This window comes from Terrapene carolina, unplaced genomic scaffold, assembly GCF_002925995.2.
Source record: "Terrapene carolina triunguis isolate 2854851 unplaced genomic scaffold, T_m_triunguis-2.0 Scaffold89, whole genome shotgun sequence".
NCBI classification, from domain to species: Eukaryota; Metazoa; Chordata; order Testudines; family Emydidae; genus Terrapene; species Terrapene triunguis.
In genome coordinates, this window is record NW_020664440.1 from 31,802,455 (window position 1) to 31,819,059 (window position 16,605).

The 16,605-nt window shown below is 57.3% G+C and overlaps 1 protein-coding gene across 3 annotated transcripts in view; it reads right to left on the reverse strand.

The window, feature by feature from the left end:
• Positions 1-16,605, reverse strand: part of SPTBN2 (spectrin beta, non-erythrocytic 2) — a 41,125-nt gene that overhangs the window by 23,216 nt on the left and 1,304 nt on the right. Inside the window, exons 3-9 of one of the 3 annotated variants that reach the window (XM_029911168.1) lie at positions 13,724-13,829; positions 5,923-6,074; positions 3,774-3,947; positions 3,236-3,327; positions 2,966-3,046; positions 2,656-2,771; positions 1,959-2,071 (exon numbers count right to left, since the gene is read on the reverse strand). In XM_029911168.1, coding sequence (XP_029767028.1) covers positions 1,959-2,071; positions 2,656-2,771; positions 2,966-3,046; positions 3,236-3,327; positions 3,774-3,947; positions 5,923-6,074; positions 13,724-13,829 — 834 coding nt within the window. Of the gene's footprint in view, positions 1-1,958; positions 2,072-2,655; positions 2,772-2,965; positions 3,047-3,235; positions 3,328-3,773; positions 3,948-5,922; positions 6,075-13,723; positions 13,992-16,605 lie in introns of those variants that run through there. The other 2 variants (XM_026650369.2, XM_029911167.1) reach the window with 2 other exon arrangements.

The following is a 16,605-nucleotide window of genomic DNA, read 5'->3' on the forward strand; positions in this document are numbered from 1 at the left end:
CTCCATCCATCCACCCCATCAACTCTTTTTCCCACTCCCTCCACCGTATAAACCCTTTCTACCACTCCATCCATCCACCCCATCAACCCTTTCTCCCACTCCATCCATCCATCCACCCCATCAACGCTTTCTCCCACTCCATCCGTCCATCCACCCCATCAACCCTTTCTCCTACTCCATCCATCCACCCCATCAACTCTTTTTCCCACTCCCTCCACCCCATAAACCCTTTCTCCCACTCCATACAGCCATCCCATCAACCCTTTCTACAACTCCATCCATCCATCCATCTATCCTCCCCATCAACCCTTTCTCCCAATCCATTCATCCATCCACCCCATCAAACCTTTCACCCACTCCCTCCCTCCCTCCATCCATCCATCCTTCCCATCAACCCTTTCTCCCACTCCATCCGTCCATCCACCCCATCAACGCTTTCTCCCACTCCATCCATCCACCCCATCAACCCTTTCTCTCACTCCATCCATCCATCCACCCCATCAACGCTTCCTCCCACTCCATCCATCCACCCCATCAACCCTTTCTCCCACTCCATCCATCCATCCATCCTCCCCATCAACCCTTTCTCCCACTCCATCCATCCATCTGTTGAGATGAGTTCCTGTCTGCATCCTGTAAAACTTGCCCATACCGGTATTGCCCTGGCCTCTTCTTTTGTCATTCAGTGTTGCACGCATTCTAAAGCAATATGCATTTCCTCACCTTTTGGGGGCGAAGCCAGACTTTGAGGCACCTGCTCCCCTACTTGGTGTAAACTTTGCTTGTGCCAATCAGAAACGAACACAAACAGGTTTTGGGCCCCGTCCCCTATGACACTTCTATGATGTCATAGTTGGTACTTTATGGGCTGCCTGCCATGTGCAGGCAGGGAGAGGAGAAAGAAAAACGAATCCTGTGTATCCTGTGTACACCCGTAACCGAGCCTGATCACCTCGAAGCCTCTCTCTCAGCTCACGTGTTTCAAACAGAGTTTCTACGTTGCCGGTCGTTATGCGTTGGTTTGTATTTGTAAGTATCAGTTATTACTAATTGCTGCATCTTTGTTTATAAATATTGTTAGTAGATATTTTAGTCATTGTGTGTTTTAAGTTTCATTAATTCTATTAGCTAATCAAACGCTGCTCCCTTACCCCTTGTAATTATCCCCAATAAAACTTTAAATTGATTAATTTTACTTGTGTGTGTGTGTGTCTGCAGTTTGCATCGTGACCCATACTCTCCTTGCATCCCTTACCAATATAGTCTATTGCCATGTGCAGCCTGGTAAATAACAGGCCTGCATTTTCTTTCGCCCCTGCGTGCCCGTACTCCCTCCCTCCCTCCATCCATCCAGCCTTCCCATCAACCCTTTCTCCCACTCCATCCATCCATCCATCCCATCAACGCTTTCTCCCACTCCATCCATCCACCCCATCAACCCTTTCTCTCACTCCATCCATCCATCCACCCCATCAACGCTTCCTCCCACTCCATCCATCCACCCCATCAACCCTTTCTCCCACTCCATCCATCCATCCATCCTCCCCATCAACCCTTTCTCCCACTCCATCCATCCATCCACCCCATCAACCCTTTCTCCCACTCCATCCATCCACCCCATCAACGCTTCCTCCCACTCCATCCATCTATTTATCTCATCAACTCATCCTCCCAATCCATTCATCTAATGCAAGGGTTCTCAAACTGGGGGTCATGACCCCTCAGGGGTCGCGAGGTTATTATGTGGAGGTCACGAGTTGTCAGCCTCCACCCCCACACCCCGCTTCACCATCAGCATTTATAATACAATTAAATATAAAAATAGTTTGAGTACAAAAGTTTGAGAACCCCACTGATTCTAATCCATCCAACCCAATCCACTCACCCTCCCAATCCACCCACCTAGCACACTCCATGCAGTGACAGCACCCACTGCATTCTGTTTCTGCCCTTGGTACCTTTCCAATGCGCTTTCCCTCCACAGCCAATGCTTTCATTTTGGAGAAGTAGTGGTAGTAGGTGGCCACGTATGTGATGATAGACTTCTCATCCGGCTGGTCCACGTTGACATCTGGGGGGAGAGAGCCATGCGTGTCAGGGAGAGAGCCCCATCTCCCGTTGCCTCTTCACTGGGAGGGAGGGCACATCAGCACCAGGCACTTCCTGGCAACTAACACCCATATGCCCTTGTGTGGGGGTAAATGGGAATCATGGGTAATTTCTGTTCAGTGGGTGGGGATTAACCCAGTGATGTCATGGAGCCCCTACATCCAGCCATGAACCTCCCCCTTCGTGTATATGAGTGCAAGATGGGAGAGTGGTCTGGATTTTCCCAAAATGCACTGTACCATGGGAAAAGACCCCTCTGCTTTCAGCAGCACGGGGGCAGGATGGGAGAGGAGCCTGGATTTCCTATTCAGTGGGTGGCTGCCATGCCTGCCTGTTCCTCTTCTAACAGTGTTTCCACAGCAGCATTACCCAATCACAAACTCCTCCCTCCACATATTTAGGGATGGGGTTCAGGCCCCGACCTCCAACCTGGATGAACGCATATGAGAAGGGCATTTTCCCCCATACCAAGAATGGATCAGTTGGACTGAGACCCCGGCTCACCCCAGCCCTCACTCCTCTAGGCCCGCACAGCTTGACACCCACCTTCAGGATCCAAAAGCTTGGTCAGCCCCAGTTCCTTCTCCGCTACGTTAAACGCATTCTGCAGGTTGTAGTGGGCATTGCATTTCTTCAGCGTGTCAATATCTATAAGGTCCGGCCTGCAGGGGGTGCCAAAGGGCATACTGTGATTGCCAGGCTGGGGGCTCCACCCACACTCCCCCATGTCTCACTGATCCCCATCAACCCCATCCTAATGCCCCACCCTAAGCCAATGCTAGAGGACAGTGGCAGCATGCCACGGGTCCCTGAGATCCTGGTATCCTCTGTGCACCCAGACGTGGCCCATACTGACCTGTGCTTGTGGACGATCGCATTGAAGGCCAGGCCATCCCTCCAGCTGGTGGTGAAATTGTGAACATTCACGTTCTGGTACCTGTAACATACAGACACAGCGGTGAGGGGGGTGGAGCTGGAGCCCCCTACAGGGGAAAGACCCCATGTCCCATTCCCGACACCCCCAAGCCAGTCAGTCCCCTCACCATGGGGCTGCATCAGAACCAACGCCCCCTAGAGAGGAAAGACCTGATATTCTATCCCCGGATAGCTACTCTTTACCCCTTACCCTGCCGTCTTCATCTGGCACCAGAGCAGCAAGGCATCCTTGGCCGATTTCTTCTCCTTGTTATCCTCAGTCTCTACACTGATATCCTGGATCTGCGGGGTAGATACATAGGCAGCTCCACGTTAGTCCCACCAGCACCAGGCCTCCCGGGCCATGGAGAGAAGGCTCCATGCTCCCTGGCTCATTCTTTCTAACATCACATGATTGGATGGGGTGAGGGGGGGCTCTTTCCCCCTGGGCAATTTGAACCAGGGATCCAAGTGTCCCCCAAGCAGCCACTCGAGTACTGGCATAACACAGGCAGCCATAGGGCAGTGGCCTGCAGCCATTGGGGTATGACCACTCCACTACGCCAGCAGGGACAATTGTTCTGTTGTCACCAATTCTCGCCAGGGTTGGCTCTCCATGAGGGGGAGAGGGTGGGGGACTCTCAGACTGCAGAGGGATAGAAGGATTCAGGTCCAGAGTGGGGAAAGGGGTGGCAGGGGGCCCCACAGAGGGGTGCCAGCCAGGGCGGAGACTGAGCTCCTCCAGGTACCTGGAAGCGGAGGATGATGGTCCAGATAAGGCCCAGTGTGAGGCGGTGGTTGCCATCGACGATGTCATGGGAGCCCATGTTCTCCAGATGCACCTTCTGCTCCTTGAGGAACTGCAGGGCCTTGTCTACGTTCTCCAGGCAGTGGATCCGCATTCGCCCTTTGGTGGGCTTGGGCTGGAAGGTGAGAGCATAAGGAAGGGGATCCCCATGCTCCCCCCCCCCCCTGCCCCCACCCCCCCCCCCCGCCCCCCCCCCCCCCCCCCGACTGCGCTCCACATACCATCCTCCTCCATTACTGGGATCCTGCACCAACCACCGTCCAGCCTGCACTCCCCATGCTGCCTGCTTCCCTGCTCCCAGGATCCCACCTCAATCCCCTACCAGCCTGCTTGCCCCACACTGCCTGACTCCCCCTCTACCAGGACCCCATTCCCTGACCTGCATTCCTCACTGTCGGTTCAGCATCCACGCTGCTCGCAGCAGGCAACGATCCAGGTGCTGGGCTGGATGCACCAGCTAGCTCTAGCTGGGAAGCCGGTTTAACGGGTCACCCGCACTGGCCGGAGCATGCTGGAGTCTTGGCCCAAGGCCCTTACAGCTCTGAGACTGACGAGGCAGCTCACCCCAGTCCTGGGAAGAGTTTGCTCTTGGTCCCCAACACAGGGGAGAAGCTGAAGTTGCCGCAGGGGTCTGCACAGGAGCCTGACACTGGGGGGAGCTGGGATAACTGAGCACAGCATGGGGCACTGACCACCACTTAACACGCTGCACTGGGAGCCAGGATTCCTGGGTTCTATTTCCCACTCTGCCTCTGATGTTGGGCAAGTCCCTTCCCCTCTCGGTGCCTCTGTTTTTCCTCCCACCTCTATTCAGATTGAGTTCTTCAGGGCCCAGACCATGTCTCACTCTGTGTCTGGGCAGCGCCCAGCACAATGGGGTGGTGATCTTGGTTGGAGTCCCTAGACACTGCCCTTCCCAGAGCCAGGAATAGAAGCTAGGAATCCTGGCTCCCAGCCCACTGTTCTAGACACTACACCCCTCTCCCCTCCCAGAGCTGTCAAAGGAAACCAGGAGTCCTGGCTCCCAGCCCAGTGCCCTACACCCTGGGACATACTGGAGTCCACCCTTCAGCATGGAATTTCCATGCCTGCCCTCCCCATGATTCTGGCTGCCCTCGCCCTCCCCTGGGGCTGGGTGCTGCGGGAGCCATCTCCCTGGTGCCAGGAAGCCAGGGCTCCAAAGCAGAGCAGACCTGGACTGCAGCACCTGTGGCAGCGAGGGCAGGGCCGCAGGGAGTGATTGGCCCCTTGAAGACAGGATGGCGGGCCAGGGGCAGCTCAGACAGACACAGCCAGGTGGCTCCAGCACCTGACCTGCCCGAGAACCAGAAAAACCACCAGAGCAGGGCTGGGCATGCAGCCAGACTGCCCCACCCAGCCCAGCACCTGGCATGTAGGCAAGGAGCTGCACTGCATGCTGGGAGCAGGTGCTGAGCTCAGAGGGCAGACAGGGCATGAGTCACAGGAGAAGCCCAGCCTGACAGAGGGAGACACAGCATGGGCTAGTGAGCCACGTACAGGGAACTGCAGGTGCTATTGGGATCAAGTCTGCGCATAGGTGGGGACAACTAGAGAGGGAGCAGGGCTTAGTGGTTACAGCAGAGGGGGGCTGGGAGTCAAAACTCCTGAGTTCTACACCAGCTCTGGGAGAGAAGTGGGGTCCAGTGGGCTAGAGTGGGGATGGAGGAGGCTGGGAGCCAGGACTCCTGGCTTCAGAATTGTAGGCATCAGTTGGGTCAATCCTGGCTTGGGGAGCCCCCCCCTGTAGTGGCATGTTCTGTGGGGGAGCAGGATTGGGGATAGGCACCATGGCTGCCCGTTTCTGAGGTGCCCCTCTGATGGCCAGTTCTCTTGCAGATGAGGGTAGTGGGTCAGAGCAGGCAGGCCGGGGGTCAGGACTCCTGGGTTCAGTCCTTGCTCTGGAAGGGGAGTGGGGCCTAGTGAGGTGACTCCAGATTCTCCCTGAGGTAATTAAGATCCGAATCGGGCCCTAACCCCACTGGTATAAGAAGCCTCCAGCAGAGATGACGGAGCCCAAATATCCCATGGCACTGCTCCCAGGGTGCCCTGTCCCCCAGCCCCACACTCACCAGCTGCTCACCCGACAGCACCTCCAGTAGGCGGATAAGCATGCGCCCATCGCGCAGGTCATTGTACAGGTCTGCGATGCGGCAGGTCACACGTGCCAGGTGAGAGTTCACCCATTTGGTGAAGGTTTTCTTCTGCACGGCCTCGCGCTCATCTGCAAGAGAAGCAGCCACTGGTGGGCACCTCAGAAACAGGCACCCTGGCGTCTATCCCCAATCCTGCTCTCCACAGAACATGCCACTACCGGAGTGGGGGGCTCCCCAAACCAGGATTGACCTAACCAATGCCTACAATTCTGGATCCAATCCCAGCCCAGCCCCCTAACACTCAATGCTTCCACTCCCCCACAACTCAGTACTGGATCCCAGGCCCCACTGCCTCCTTCCCCACCCAGCTCACACCAGTCAGCTCTACCCTACAGTAATAAAACAGCACCTGCAGTCCCAAGTTCCTGGGAGACCCTACAATAACAATCCACCCTACTCAGCTCTAGTGCCCCAAGAGACCCTACAATAACAAACCAGCCTGAGCATCCCCATTTCTCCAAAGACACTATAATAACAAACTGATCTGCCCAGCCCCCATGACCCAAAGAGACCCTACAATAAATAAAACAGCCTGTGCAGCCCCAGCACCCTCAAGGGACCCTACAATAACAAACAGGTCTGTACAGCCCCAGTTCTCCCAAGACACAATACAATAACAAACCAGTTTGCCCAGCAACATGCTCACAGAAGACCCTACAATAACAAGCACCACCACAACACATGCCTTCTTCCTCCCCTGTAATAACATTGGGGCTAGGAAGGGAGATACCAGCGGGGGAGGAGTAGGTCTGATTCTAAGGGGCAGGCGGCACAGGGGCATGGGGTCAGTACTGTCTGCCAGGGGAGAGCGCCTCCTGCTGAGCCCCAGTCCGCTCCCTGCAGCCCAGTGCAGGGTGTAGCTGACAGCTTCCCAGCCCCAGGTGCCATGAGAGGCGTCTGGGAGAAGCGCCCTGAGCCCCTCCTCAGCTGACAGACCCTGGGGGTTCCCCCGCCCTGTGAGTAACTCCGCTCCCTAACCGCATGCTTATTCCCAAGGCTCCTGTTTATCCACAGCCCCGGCTGGGTGGGTCGTCCTGGCAGGAGCCCGGGGAATGGCACAATACTATCTGTTCTTCCAGCCCTGACGTAAGCCTGGGAGATGGCGAGGGAACCGGGCTGAGCCAGAGCTCCCTGCAGGAATCCCACACCAGGCACAACCGGATTTACCTTCACCTTGAATCGGCTGAGGGAAACAGGACAGGGCAACTTTCCCCTCTAAGGGACACCAGCTCCCAGTCACCCCAAGATCCCCCCTTAGTGCCTCTGTTTTCCCTCCTGCCCTTTGACTGTTAGACTGTGAGTAATTTGAGACAGAGACTGTGTCTGGGCAGCGCCCAGCCCGAGGGGGCCCTGATCGCAGTTGGGGAGGTCTGTGCAGCACCCAGCCCAGTGGGGACCCCAGTCTCGGCTGAGCCCCGTCATACATGTAACAACAATGGGAAATGCAGGTGCCATGAGGCTGGGCCCTGTCCTGCTTGTATCTACCAGAGATCTGGGAAGGGGACATAGGGGTTACTGTTTGCAAGTGATACTGGGTGTTTCAGTGGGTCCAGGCCAGGGAGGGCTGCAGCCCAGGAAGTCTGGGAGGAGCTGCCCTAGCTGGGAGTGCAGGCAGCCTGATGGCAGGGTGATCTCAGGGACTCCCACTCCCAGCTGGGCTCCAGAGTGACTATGCAGTTCAGGGAGAGGCCAGGCCATACTTGTGGGCGGCTCTGCACAGCCTGGCTCAGTGGGCGCCAATTGACCAGTGTCTGGGGATGGGGGAGAAATGGAGGCTAGGAGCCCCCAGTCCCACAGAGCACGGAGGCACCAGGACAGGGAGGGACTTGCTTGCTCCAGAAGGGACTTCCCCGCTACAGACAGAGCAGGGCCAGGGCAGCCCACTCCCCTCAGACAGCCCAGCGAATGGCAATCATTAGAAGCTTCTCCAAATGTTAACTGAGCTATTCACCACCAGAGGCTGGGGAGCAGCATGGTCAGCCACAGACAGGGAAACTGAGGCACTGAGCTGGGCAGGTCAAACAGGGAGTCTGTGACTGGGCTGGGGACAGAACCCAGGAGTCCTGACTCCCAGCCCCCTTACTCTAACTACTAGACACCACTCTCCTCCCAGAGCCAGTCAGCCAGACAGAAAGCCTTGTTTGACTCTGGCTGTGTTCACTGATGGGTTCGTTGTGTCCCAGCCTCTCTGGAGGGGTGTGTCTCTGTCTGTCCCTGAAATGCACATTCCCCCCTGCCCCCACCATTTGGTCTGATGACTCCTTGTCAGGGCTGCTGCTCTGAGCAAACACGGACTCAGCCTTGGGCAGCCCAACCAAGCCCAGCTCCCTCCTGCCCTGACTGACTGCACCGGCCACAGGGGCGTGTGTGTGGGGGGGTTGTTATGTGCTGAGGCGAGAGGAGAGTGTGTTTGTGCAATGACGAGAGGCAGTGCGTCCTGGTGGGTCAGTTCTGGGGACAAGGGGGAGTGTGCATGCACGTGCGCTCCCCAGTGTGTTGTTGCCCTCATCTGAGCAACCCTCAGACTCCCCTCAGGCGGCTCATCAGTCTCATTTGTTTGGATGCAGGTTCCAGCCCCGACTTGTCAGCAGCTGCTCCTGTCAGGGCCCTTGTGTAACAGGCCAGACCTACTGCAGGTCCTCACCCCAGCCCCCACCCCACCCTGATCTCCTGCCCCCCAAACCCCACCTCTACCAGTTCCTGCCCCTCTCCCTGCCCTGTCTGTGTCCTTCACTCCCAACCCACAGCCCTCTGGCTCTGCCAATTTCCCTCAGTTCCAGTTCGCAGTCCCCCAGCTCTGCCAATGCCCCTCAATCCTGACCCTCAGCCCTACCCCCGGCTGCACAAGCCTGTCTCTCTCTCTGTTGCCTCTGAGAATCCCCTTAGTGGTTAATCCTGTGCCGTTTGCTGGGCACTGTGGGCAGAGCCCGCCTGTGGGACGCCAGTTTATCACCCCAGGTTCTGGCAGATGTCAGAGCCCACCCACCCCACACCCAAGCCGGAAGCAGGTGCCGGCGTCTCCTGTTTGAAGCTGCATGTTCAAAGCCAGGAGCCGAACACTCCCATTCCCAGGACAGCAGTGACGGTTGGTAGCCAACATAGGTGCTCAGCAACCACCTAGGGTGGGGGCATCCCCACTTTCCCCTGGACTTGGCCTGGCTTGGGGGGACAGCGGGGGGAATCCACCGGGAACTCCCTCCTAGTGTCACATTCACTGAGTTTTTTGCATTTAATTTTCAGTGTTTTCCCAGTGAAAAACTCCAGAAAAGGGAAAATGGGGGGATGTGGAGTGGGAGGGACCTTTTCTTAGGGCAAGCACAGCACAGGGCAAGTGTCAGCTGCCTTCCGCCAGCCCCTCACCCCACAGGCCCCAGTGTAAAGCATGGGGCCATCGCACCTGGAACTGCATGGGGACCAAGGATGCTGCTGGGAGGCAGAGAAACCCTGGGGCTGCTCCCATTTACACTTGGGGATGGGAGGTCTATGTCCAGAAGGCAGAATATCCCCAGCCGTGATTCTGTTTGTTGCCTTGAACGCTGCCATGTTAAAGGGCTCTTTCCCCTCACTGAGCTCTAGCCTCATGTGGATGTGTTTGTGGGGGCAGTTCTGGGGGCTGGCTGGAGATTGGGGGTGAAGATTAAGGGTGCGTGAGAGAAGCTGGCTGCAGGGAATCCCTTTGCATTGTTGGGGAGGGACTCCTGGGTTGTATCCCTGGCTCTGGAAGGGCAATGGGGTCTAGTAGTTAGAGCAAAGGGGGAGGGGGAAGCTGGGAGCCAGGACTCGTGGGTTCTAGCCCCTGCTCTGGGAGAGGAGTGGGGTCTAGTGGGTTAGAGTGTGCAGGGAAGGAGTCTGGACTCCCTGCCCATGACTGGCTGGGTGGCCTCAGGGGAGCCCCTTCCCCGCTCTGTGCCTGTTTCTCCTGCTATGGGGTTTGTCTGCAAAGTGCTCTGAACTCCTGCTCTGGGCTGTGCCCACCCTACCCCGCTGGCTTCTGGTCTGGGGCTCGTTCATACTGGGGGGTAGGTCCTGGCAATCAGGAAACCTCTGCCCTGCAAACAGAGCGTCTAGTGTGGGTGGAGCCTGGTTGGACTCCTTAAGAAGAGGAGTGGGGGATCCTGTCTGAGAGCACATCCTTGGGAAGGGTCAGGGCTGACTGTGAGGTAATCTGGGGTGGGGGAAGGGCAGCGTCAGTAATTGGAGGAGGGTGAGGAATGGAGACTTTCCTTTCGGGACAGTCTGAGACCAGATCTCAGGGCAGAAAGCACCTTAGAAATGCTACCTGCAGGCAGGTTCACAGCAACCACTCCATTACAAAGGGGAAACCAAGTCACGGATCGGGGAGGGACTTGCCCCCATGGCAGTCTGGTAAGTCAGGGCAGAGCCAGCAGTAGAATCCAGGAGTCCTGACAAACCCTCCCCCCATCTATAACCACTAGATCCATCTCCCCTCCCAGAGCCAGCAATACACCCCAAGAGTTCTGGCTCCCCCCCCCCTATAACCATGAGCCCCCTCTCCCCTCCCGGAGCTGGAGAGAGAGCCCAGGAGTTTAGGGAACCCTCCCACCCCCACCCAGCTGCAGATCACAACACTCAGCCTATTTGCATGTGCGATCTAGGCTGTACCTACCCAAACAACAGGTGTCTCAGTCCGGAGGCTGCGGGAGGGAGTCTCCGAAAAGCACTCTGGGGGAGAGCGCCAGACTGAGTCACCCCATCCACAGCCAGGCTGGGAGGGGAGCACCCGAGACTGGTTAGAGGAGTGGGGCTGGGTGCTAGGACTCCTGGGTGCTAGGACTCCTGGGTTCTAGTCCCAGCTCTGCACCTGAGACCAGTCCCTTCCCCCCATTCATTCCTCTGCTCTGAGCCCCGACAGTGCTGAGTGCAGCCTCAGCCTGTGGGATCTCCTGGCTGCAGGCGGGGCCATGTGCAGAGCCGACCAACAGAAGAGGTTCACCAGCTCCCAGGAGCTGCCTGCACAGGGCAATGTACCCACCCCAGCAGCCTGTCTGGGCTGGCAGGACCCTGAGGAGGGGAGCGGGGGTGATTAAGGTCTGTCTGGAGCCTGAATCCCAATGAGGAGGGGGCAAAGCCACAGGGATTGCAGGCTCCAGGGCCTGTATCATCCCTGCCTCTTGCCCCCCTGCATCCCTCCCAGCTCTGTCTCACTCTGACCATCAAGGTCCCCATCTGACCCTCTTGACAGCTCCCCTGCCAGTACCCGCTGGGGGTCTCCACCCACAGATGTTTCAACTGGCTCCCCCATCCAGACACATCCAGCAGGGACATCCCATTCTGCTGCCAGAACCCCCCATCCAGAAGCTCTCACCCAGCTCCCACCTGCAAACCCAAGACATCCCCACCCCATCTTCAGCTGCTGCCCCCTCTTGTGTAGAACACCCTCCGAGTCCCATGCACCATGGGCTTTGCCCAGAAACACAGCTGTTGCTGTCCCTGCTATGCACATAGGTGGGGGCAAGGTGACCCACATGGCATTAAATTAGGGAATGGCCAGGGCAGGAAGCCCAAAGCTTTTCTCCTACTGCCCCTTGCCCAACACCCACACATCCCCTCTGCTCTCCCACTGCTACCCCTGACACGGACTCCCCACCACAGCCTATCATCACTCCCTCAACACAGGGCTCATGTGCCCCCAGACCCTCACAGCAGACTCTGGATGCCCAGGCCCCACAGAGAGCAGCCAGCCGAACCCAGTCCAGCCAGCTGCTGTCCTTGTTCCTTGGGACAATGAACTTGGCCAGCGGCAAACACTGCTCATTCCATACCTGCCATTAATAAGCAAGAGATGGGGGAAACCAGGATTGACCTGGCCAGATCAGAGCCAGCGCCCACTAGAAGGGGAAAGCCCAGTATTCTGTTCCCTGCCCACCCTGAGCCCGCCAGTCCCCTGCTGTGGGGCTGGATTGGAGCTGGGCCCCTTAGAGCAGAAAGGCCTTGTGACCTATTCCCCACCCTCTGCTGCTGTTTTCGGATGAGAGACAGTTCCAAGGTTTTACCCTGGCAGGCTGGCATTGCTCTGTCGCAGGCCCACTGGGCCGAGTGCGGTCTTGGGGACGTTGTCATCCCAGTGTGGTATTTACACAGCCTCTCGTGTGCCTGGTATTTACCCATTTCTGGTCCTGCTGCCTCTGCCAAGGCCCACAGCCCTTGGCCCCATGCAGGGCAGATCGGGAGCACAGCCACAGTGCCCGGGGACACACTCCATCCCCTTCCTGAAGCTGAGCTGCTCCCCCCATAGCACCTGGATGTATGGTTCCCCTTCAACTCCCATTTCTCAATCTGGATGGTTTCTGTAAAACACAGCGAACCCTGGGTGTGGTATCCCAAAGCCACCCCTGCTCTGAACCGGACCCACAGATGGGCAATAGGGGCAGTATGAATTTCCAGAGAGCTCTGCCCCACTGCACTATAGAAACATGAATGATCCAAGCCCCACAGCCTCAGGTTGCAGCGCCACTGGTCCCTGTTACAGAAAGGGAAACTGAGGAACCAGGAAGGGGAACTGAGGCACCAAGGTCACATAGCAGAGCAGTAGCACAGCCAGGTATCTAGTTCCGGCTCCCAGCTCTCACCACTCAACCCTGCACCCTTCCCAGAGCTGGGATAGAACCCAGGAGTCCTGGCGCCTAGTCTCCAGCACACCCTGAGGCCCAATACAACACAAGATCCCTGGAGTAAGTCATATTCTAGGCCCAGATTGCAGCTACGCATCCCAAGCCCTGCTACGCCTCAGCCCTCCTGCATAACCTTCCCAGACACAGGCATCCAAACCCAGCCCATGGCAACTGGCCCCTTGTGCAAAGGAGTAATTCCCCAGCCCCAGCATACATAGTGTCCTGGATCTTTTCCCTGCACAGAATTTAGTGGGAAGGACTGGGGGTGGGGGGATCAGCTGGCATATGAGACCCCAGTTTTGTGTGGGGGAGAGGAAATTGAGTGGAAAGGCTGGTGGAGTCAGTGACGTTTGGGGATGAGAGTTTGGGAGGTTGTTTTCAGTTTGGGGTGATGGTTTCAGGGGGCGGGGTGCAGTTTGGGTGGAGGCTTCTGCAGTGATAGATGAGGGGGTCAGAGTTTGAGGTAATTGTGGGGTCAGTGGAGTTTTGGGGTGATGACAAAGATGGATGGAGTTTTGGAGTGATAGTTTGAGAGGAGGTGCCTGGACAGAGTTTAGGGGTGACAAGTAAGGAAGTGTTGGAGTTCAGTGTCAGATCTGGGGTGCAGTGCCTCTTCCCCTTATCCCCAGCGTGTGGCCCTCACTGGGGCGCAAGCCGTCACTGTCTGCCAGCGCGCCTCAATCCAGATCTAAAGGGGAAAAAACAGGAGCAGCAAGTGCAGCTCAGAACTCCCAACAGCGAGGGGGGCCTGGAGACCCCTATGGGGGCAAGGGGCTATCACTGCAGAGAACGGGGCAGGCACAAAGGAATCTCAAACATGCAGCCGCTTTCCCCCCTGCAAATCCCTGCGGAGCGGGAAGCTAATTCCCAGCAGCACCTTGGAGATTAGGGCTCAGGGTCCTTGATGTAGCCGTTTGAGCGGGATAAAGCTGGGAGATTTCAGGGCACCTGATCCCCCTCAACTTTTACCTATTGCAGTCCCTCCCTGGATCAGCCCCACCCCAGGGGAGCTGGCCAGGCCCCTGGGCAGCTCCCAACATCCCATAACCCCAGACTGCAGGGGTCACTGCACCCCACAATCTTACCTTGCAACTGCTTGAACCTGCCCTCCAGCACATTGGAGTACTGCGCAGCATTGATGAAGGCGGCAGGGGAGAGCACAGACGATGGAGGGGCACAGGGCACCTCCATCTGCCCTGGTTCATGCTGGAACATCCTGGGGAGAAGGCACTGATCTCTCCCTAGGGGAGTGGAGGCCAGCAGGCACAGCTGGGCCCAGGTGCTGTGGGGGAATCAGCTCAGCGCTGAGTGTGCAGAGGCTCTGCCCTCCTCCCAGCCAGGATGGGAGGGCGGTCCTGGGCAATTTACATAAAAACAGGTTGGGCCGCTCTATTGTGAAAGGTGTGTGTGTGTGTGAGTGTGCAGGCAGCCTGCCCAGGGGAGCAACAGCTCCAGCGTTAGAGGCCTGAGCGGACAAATCCCAGAGCTGGGATCAGGCCAAGGCGATGCCGAGTGGAAAGGTGGCAGCGATTCAGTGCATAGGGCATTACACTGGAGCCAGGACTTCTGGGTTCTGTCCCACTCTGGGGTCCGGTGGGTTAGAGCTGGGGAGGCTGGGAGCCAGGACTCCTGGGTTCTACTCCCAGCTCTGGGAAAGGTGTGGGGGCTGGTGGTTAGAGCTGGGGAGGCTGGGAGCCAGAACTCCTGGGTTCTACTGCCAGCTCTGGGAGGGAGTGGGGTCTGGTGGGTTAGAGCAATGGGGCCTGGGAGCCAGGACTGTTTATCTGAGCAGAGCCTGACACAATGGAGCCCTGATCTCAGTGCAGGTGTCTAGGTGTGGTTGCAATACAAACAATGACTAGGGGTTCCCCTCCCCTCTCAAACAGGATTCTGACTCCTGGTCCCCTTGTGCCGACCCCTAGAGGATGCATTTGGACTTGCACCGCACTCTGCCAAGGATATCTCTCACTGGGCACCGGGGCAGCAGGAGCTGTTCCTTGCAAGGGAAGGGTGTGTACTCAGGGCCAGGAGAAGGTATTTGCACTGGTGGAGGAAGGCAGGCTCTGAGCTGGATCCCCTGCAGCTGAGCCCCCCATTAGAGCCACAGCCATGGATAAAGCCCATTAGCTCATGCAGCACATTGCCCTGACAACGGAGGATTTACACCCTATTGTACAGAGCCCTGGGCTTTGTTCCTCCTGGATTCAGGCAGGCCCAGCTCTGGAGCTCCCACCCCTCCCCAGCGGGTAGGACCAGGTCTGTCGGGGTGATCTCTATGCATTTCATCCTCCCGTATCTCCCCCAGTCTGGATGCTGGCCCTTCACCATGTTGTGCCCCACTGCAAGCCCCTGTCTCACTACCTGACCCCCTGCCAGGGCTTAGATGTGACTCCTCCATGCTGGTATCATGTCATTACATGCTGTTAGCTGTGTCTCCCCCATTGGCATTCCAGCCCAGCCCAGAGACCCTGCTCCGCTGGGCAGGGCCTGTTGCCCACTCCAGAGCTCCACCAAACCAAATTTCTACCACAGGCAGGATTTCGCAAGCAAGTAGGCATCTCATGGCACTGCCACATGCCTGCCACTAACCTCCTGCTTGGGAGGCCTGGTGGTCAATTCCTAGCTCTGTCACTGACTCTCTCTGGGCCTCAGTTTCCCCCATCTGTAGAACGGGTTTAGATGGTGAGCTCTTTGGGGCAAGGGCTGAGTCTGTGTGGAGCCTAGCATGATGGGGACCCCAATCTCAGTCGGGGTCTGTACAGCACACCGGGAGCCTGAGTCTCAGTCAGTCTCTTTACCCAACTGTAGGACACATACCAATAGCTATGCTACCACGCTCGGCCATACGGCTCCTTCCCAGTGAAGGCTGGTTACAGGAGCAGTGCACTGGCAGCTGCCATTTTCCTGCTATTCCAGCAGTGCCTCCTGCTGGGAAAGAATCAAGATTTTGGTGTCAAGACCAAATACGGGATGGAGCCAGAACTGGCGGGTTTGGAGATAGTGCGTGAGATGGTAATTCCAGGAGACCCCGGCCGAGACTGACCCAATCGCTCTGGGCACTGCACAGACTCACACTGAGACACAGGCCTTGTCCCAGGAGCTCACAATCGAAACAGACAAAGGAGGGGAGGGGAAAGGCATCAAGAGGGAAGGACTTGCCCAAGGTCAATGGCAGAGCACAGGATAGAACCCAGGAGTCCTGCTTCTAGCCCCCTCCCCCATACACTAGCCCCTACTCCCCTCCCAGAGCTGGGATAGACCCCTGGAGTCCAGACTCCAAGCCCAGAGCTTTACCCACAAAACTACACTGTGTCTCTCAGCTTTGCAGCCTGATTCTCATCCCACTGACCTTCCTCCTGCCCTTCCCATACCCAGTACCTTTCTGTCCCAGTGCCCCCTGGCTCCCAGCCTCCTTGGGATCATCCACCCCACACAACTCACATGTGCTTTAGCTGTATTATCTCCCCTGACTCCAGGCCAACTGGACTTTGTCCATCCATGAACTGCCCAGGCCCCACTGTCCCTGCTCCCTGTTTACTCCTGAAGCATTGATCTGTTTGGCCTGTGAAGGGCGTGTGGGGAGCTGTTTACTGTCCTGCCTTGGCTGCCCACCAAGATCAGATCCAGCCACTCCCTCCCCCCCCCCCCCCCGGAACCAGTGTGACTAAGAGCCACCTGGGCAGGAGCAGACTGGGCTGGGAGGAGACTCCCCCTAGTATCCCTCAATCCCAAAGGCCCCCAGAGCAGGGAGGAAGGGAATTATGCCTTGGGGCTGTAGTGTCCAAGTGGGATGGGATAGGGGAGGTTTATCAGCCCCAGTTTTCGTACTGATGCCCCCTGCCTCCTAATGGCAGATCCAGATGGGCTGGGGCTGCAGAGGGGAGGGAAGGGGAGGATCCATGGGATGGTGAGGGACAGCAGGGCTGGGCTTTATTAGGGGGAGGATCCTGGGACAGTGGGGCTGCGC